The 6009-nt window shown below is 40.7% G+C and overlaps 1 protein-coding gene across 1 annotated transcript; it reads right to left on the reverse strand.

The window, feature by feature from the left end:
* Nucleotides 1–538: 538 nt before the first annotated feature.
* LOC148693525 (uncharacterized) lies at nucleotides 539–5762 on the reverse strand. Its single transcript, XM_088678039.1, has 4 exons — nucleotides 5609–5762; nucleotides 2151–2668; nucleotides 601–1313; nucleotides 539–545 (listed from the first exon to the last, which is right to left on the reverse strand). The coding sequence occupies exons 1-4, from the start codon at nucleotides 5760–5762 to the stop codon at nucleotides 539–541; spliced, it is 1392 nt and encodes a 463-aa protein (XP_088534165.1).
* Between the last annotated feature and the right edge of the window lie 247 nt (nucleotides 5763–6009).

Here is a 6009-nt window from a genome sequence, read left to right on the forward strand (position 1 = left end):
GAGACCCAACGGCTATCGGAGATAGGGTAGATCACTCCGCAATCCAAAAGCTTGATTATTTCCTTCTTCACCACTTCCATCATCGGAGGGTTGAGACGGCGTTGAGCCTCTCGAGTTGGTTTAGCCCCCTCCTCAAGAAGTATACGGTGCATGCATGTGGTAGGGCTTATTCCTTTAATGTCGGCCAAAGTCCACCCTATGGCCGTTTTGTGCTCTCGCAGCACCCTCACAAGCTTCTCCTCCTCCATTGCCGTGAGACTTGATGAAATGATGACGGGCAATGTTTCGCCTTTTCCCAAAAACACATACTTCAAATGGTCCGGCAACGGCTTAAGTTCAAGCGATGGTGCCTGAACAACAGAAGGCAGCATCTTAGTGGAAACTGAATTTGAAAGTGAGAGTGGAACCTTACCATATTGTTGTGGCAATGACTCAAGGGCTGCCACAACCTCAATTATTTCTTCACTAGAACCCATTGCAAAGAATTCCTCCTCCTTGTCGTGGCCTTGCATTGGCCCAAATCCTTCATTTTTGCGCTCTATGGCCTTAGTGATGGTTGTTTCCAGGGCGTCCTCGTTCAATTCTTCAAGGTATACCTGCGCCAAAGAATCGATAACATCAATGGAAAAACAAGAATGGTCATCAACGGGATATCTCATAGTTTCAGAAATATTAAAATCAATCACTTCCCCATCGAATTCCATTGTCAAGGTGCCTTTGTATACATCAATCTTCGTTCGGGCCGTCTTCATGAATGGCCTACCAAGGAGAATCGGCAAAGATGTAGAATGGGCTGAATCCTCCATGTCTAGGACGTAGAAATCAGCCGGAAAAATTAAATGGTTCACCTGCACAAGCACATCCTCCAAAACTCCTTTTGGATACGCGTTAGAACGATCAGCCAATTGTATAATTACACCATCTTGTTTTAATTCACCCAAATTCATAGATGCATAAATAGAATAAGGCATGACATTTATGGATGCACCTAAATCAAGCATGGCATGTTCAAAACGATTATGTCCAATCACACAAGGAATCGTGAAACTACCGGGGTCTTTGCACTTGGTAGGCAGTTTACGTTGCAAAACAGCGGACACATTCTCGCTTACCTTCACTACCTCTTTGTTTGCCCTTCTTCTCTTTGTATTGCATAGGTCCTTGAGGAATTTAGCATACTTTGGAACCTGTTTGATTGCATCGAGAAGCGGTATGTTCACTTGCACCTTCCGGAACGTTTCAAGAATGTCCTTCTCGCTTTCTTCCTTTTTTTCTTGCATGAACCTGCGAGGAAAAGGTACATTGGGCAGATTAGGACGTGAAGTACATGAATTTGAACTTAAATTACCTGATTTGGCCGAGTTAGGGTGATCTGCCTCAGGTTGTGTCGTCTCTTCATCTACTTTCTGGGCAGATTTGGGATTGTTTGGCTCGGTCCCAACTTCTTTTCCACCCCTTAGGGTGATGGCCTTGGCGGATTCGAATCCTCCCTTTGGATTGACTGTGGTTGAGCTAGGAAGCTTTCCTTGCTCTCTAATCTGTCCAAGGAACTCAGAAATCTGCCCTATTTGTTTCTTCATATCCATCATCTCCTTCTCGTTATTTTCTATTCGGTTGTTTTGATTTTGCAACCCCTGCGAAATAGAGGTTAGTAATTGCATAGCTTGATTACTTTCCAAAGACGTACCTGAATGAGATGATGCCGAAGGTTGTTGGGATTGTTGGGGTGCATACGGCTTGGAATAAAAACCAGGGGGGTTTGGCCTAAATCCTCCTTGTTGGGCAGCTTGTTGTGGCTCCCTCCATTTGAAGTTTGGATGGTCCCTCCATCCGGCATTGTAAGTGTTCGAGTATGGGTTGTTTTGATTTTGTCCTTGGAAACCAATTGCATTGGCAGATTCCCACCCACCATTCTCGATTAGTTGAGGGCACTTGTCGGATGGATGCCCTTGAATTGAGCACACGCCACAAACTTGGTGTTCTTGTGCTTTTGGACCAATCACAACCTGAGAAACAAGAGAAGTAAGATTAGCAAGTTGTGATTGAATTTCAGAAATAGCACTCACCTCATTTACACTTTGTTGCCGTGGGGCTTCCCTTTGGCCCACTCCTTCATATTGTTGAGCGTTGAGCGCTCGGTTGGCTATGAGAATCTTGGCATCCCTTGGTGTTTTGTCCACCAATGCTCCTCCCGCTGATGCATCAACCATTTGACGTTCGATAGGAAGGAGGCCCTCATAGAAATATTGAAGGAGAAGTTCCTCCTTCATTTGATGTTGGGGACATGAAGCTACAAGGCCCTTGAAGCGCTCATAATAAGCCGGGAACGTCTCACCATGATTCTGTTGAATACCACTAATTTTCTTCCGTAGGAGAATCACTCTCGAAGTAGGGAAGAATTTCTCCAAGAAAGCACGCTTCATACTCTCCCACGAAGTCACAGTTCCCGGGGCTAGTTCGTAGAGCCAATCTTTGGCCTTGTCCATAAGTGAAAATGGAAAGGCCTTCATCTTCAATATACTCCCATCCACATTGACGGGGGTCATGCTCGAACAAACCACCTCGAACTCCTTCAAGTGTTTGTTGGGGTCTTCCATAGACAAGCCATGGAACTTCGGAATATGGTGTAACAAACTGGATTTGAGTTCAAATTCCTCAGTCTTCCCCTCTGCAGCCGTGGGGTATTGGATACAAAGAGGCAATGCATTATCCAAACTTGAGGCCGAAAGCTCCTTGATGGTTCTATTATCTGCTGCCATGGCTTGTTCTTCTTCAAAAATCTGATCCGTGGGCTTTTCTTCTACACCTACTTCGTCTTCTTCAAGCCCAGGTTGTGGTGGAGGTTGTGGTGGCTCTTGTTGACTCCTCGTTCTCCTCAAAGTGCGTTCAAAATCACCGTCAAAGTTGGAGATGTTCTCTATAATAGGCCGAGAGCGACGAGTCATACACAGTACCTAAAAAACAAGGAAACAAACAAACTAAGAATCTAAAATAAGAATGCACGAAAAAACAAAAAAAAATATAAAAATAAAGACAAAGGATTAGCAAAGTTGCTAATCCCCGGCAACGGCGCCAAAATTTGATGCGAGAATTACTTGACACTCAAATTAAACCCTCGTTTGACAATTGTAGTAGAATGGATAAGTGAGGGATCGTTCTAGACCGGGGATTAGGAGGGCTTGCTAAAACCTTCTAAATTGACTTAAAAACATAAAAACTAAATTAAAATACTCTTAACAAGACTACTATGACTCAGAAAGGCTTTGAAAAACTCAAATTGTCTAAAACAATCAAATTGACTCAAAAAGAAGCTAGAACTTGATTTAGACGAATTTGCAATTGTTTATGACTCCACAAGCTTAAAGATACAAAAATAAAACAAATACGAATGATTAAGACTTAACAAAATAGGGGGGGGAATTGTGGTTGGACGATATTAAATTAAAAAGACAGAATATAATTAAAGGCAAAATGTAAATATGAATGTGATAAAAAAAATATGGATGATGGAATAGCCAAGGGGTTCTTCTCCACACATGTTACACTTGCAAACAAAATTGATTCTCAGTTGGTCTTTCGATAAGTTGTGAAACTCAATGCTCCAAGTTAATTAGATCCGCTTAGATTAACTTTCAGGTTTCCCTAAATTCGTTGGATTGAATGGAATACGCATTACAACCAAATTATTCTTAATCAAAGTCCCTAACTATGGAATACGCATGATAGAGACATTTAACCAAGATCATTAAGTTCAACGGAAATCATAAACATCGACGAGGCATTCGTTACTATGGAATACGCATGAAACTTATGCCAAGAATTCGTTTAACGCGATTGTTTATAAGCAACCTCTACTACTTGTGAATATAAGTTCATAACGATTAGGTGAAATTCACTTATATTCTAGCGTCATATTTATGCATGAAAATTAAGCTTGCAATCTCAATGAACATACATAAATAAGTTATCAATCAAACAGTTAAATGAATTGAATCCACAGCTTATGAAATTCCAACCAAACGTAATCAATTCAAAATGCAAATATAAACATAGTTTCGAATCACCCCCTAGCTAAAGGGGGTTTAGTTCCTCATAACTTTGAAATCAAAGAAACACCTAAACATTCCAACAACTCAAACGTGAATTGTATGAACGTTTAGGCACTCTTCTCTTCCCTTCTCATACGTACAAAACAAAGAGAATTAAATTTAAACTTTGAAATCAAAGAAACACCTAAACATTCCAACAACTCAAACTTGAATTGTATGAACGTTTAAGCACTCTTTTCTTCCTCGTTGTTGTAGCACAAAGTCTAAGGTGAGCTTAAGGGCTTTAGGTGTATGTGGAATGGAGTAGGGAGTGGTTGGAGATGGAAGAATGAAGAGAAAATATGCAGAAAATGAAGTGGGACTCACGGCAATGGTATGGTATTTGTGTTGTGTGAAGTGTTGTGAATGGAAATATGAGATATGAATTGAATGGGGAGTGAATGAATGAATGCTAGGGTATTTATAGGGGTGGTGGAGGGAACATATGGCTGTTTGTTTAAGCATTTGTGTGGAGGAATGATGGAAAAACAGCTAGGACACATGTGAAAACTGGAATTGCACAAGGGGAGCAAAGGGAACCCACGACATAGATGGATTTGCATGTGTTTGGGAAGCTTTCTTGCTCATTTTCTGGATGCAATGATGAAGAGTTTAATAATTAATGCATGTAGGTGGTTGAAATGATGAAGAATGAGTGGTGGATGTGTGAATGATTGAATGTGCATGTGGGTGAATGTGAAGGGAATGCATGTGAGGATGCTGGAAATGCAATGGGACTCACGGCACAAAGGTTCTTTGGTGATGAATGTGGTTGATTTAATGGAGGAACAAGTGCATGTGTTGAATTAGTGGTGCATGTGATTAAAGATGGAGAAGGTGGTGTAATGATGAAGTGGAATGGCTGAAAATGCAAGGGGGAGTGAAGGCCACGGCAAAGGTGTTTTGGTGCATGTGTTGGCTGTTTTGTTTGTTGGTTAAAGCTTGTGTTTGCATGTGAATGTTGTTTGTGTTTTAAAGAATGAATGGTGGTGTAATAATGAAGTGTGATGAGTGATAAGTGTATGATATGTTGAGTGATAAGATAAGTGGTTATTGATATGTAGATGAATGAATGATATGATAAGTAATGAATGAATGATATGTGGTTATTGATATGTAGATGAATGAATGATATGATAAGTAATAAATATATGATATGTGGTGAGTGATAAGTGAATGGTTTGATAAGTGATAAATGAACTAGTTTAAAGGGCTAGGGTTTAAGTACATAGAATGGGCCTAAAATAGGTTGGTTTGTATGGCATAATGTGTTGTGTCTTCAAGTGCATACAAGGCCTTCAAATTCGTCCATCCTCTTGGCTCCATGGATAAGCTATCCAATCCATGCCCAAAAATGCTCCAAATGGCCTCAAAATGCACTTTCTTGCTCCCTAGGCCCTTAGAACCTGAAAACACACAAAAGAAGCATAAAGGACTAAAATAACGAGAGAAACATAACGTAAATGCACGAGAACAAGCCATTTAAGTCGATGAATATGCTCCTATCAGATTACACACACCATTCTTGCTCCACTTCCGTCCATCATCCTCACTCATTCTCCCTCTCCATACCATTGCATTCGACATTCTCTCCTTTTCACAAAAACTGTCCTTGGCATTCATTTCATTTTTATTCACCCATAGCCGCTCCATTTCACTCCATTCTCTGTCCATTTTCTGTCCCAAGGGCAGAAACCATTCAACCAAGCCATTCTACCTTCATCCGCACCACATTTGGAGAAGCAACACCAAGGAACTCTTCAAGGACTTCAACATCAGTTTTGCTTCAAGGGTTTCTCCTTCTTAATCTTATGTTCACTCATGTTATTTATTTTTATGTTAAACCTTTGTAAACATGAAGTGTAACTAATCTTCCTCTAGGGATTCGATGTAACCTTGCAAAGTTTGCCATGTAATTAAG

The sequence above is a fragment of the Pyrus communis genome, chromosome 10, assembly GCF_041283825.1.
Source record: "Pyrus communis isolate YQ-2024b chromosome 10, ASM4128382v1, whole genome shotgun sequence".
NCBI lineage: Eukaryota > Viridiplantae > Streptophyta > Magnoliopsida > Rosales > Rosaceae > Pyrus > Pyrus communis.

Excerpts from the sequence above, each read along its gene's own strand:
- LOC148693525 (XM_088678039.1), bottom strand. The coding sequence starts at position 5,762 with ATGGACAGAGAATGGAGTGAAATGGAGCGGCTATGGGTGAATAAAAAT. Across the intron at positions 2,669-5,608 it reads ACGGAAGTGGAGCAAGAATG|AGGGGAAGACTGAGGAATTT; the intron begins GTGTGTGTAATC and ends CCACGGCTGCAG. Across the intron at positions 1,314-2,150 it reads CACCAAGGGATGCCAAGATT|AATCTGCCCAATGTACCTTT; the intron begins CTCATAGCCAAC and ends ACTTCACGTCCT.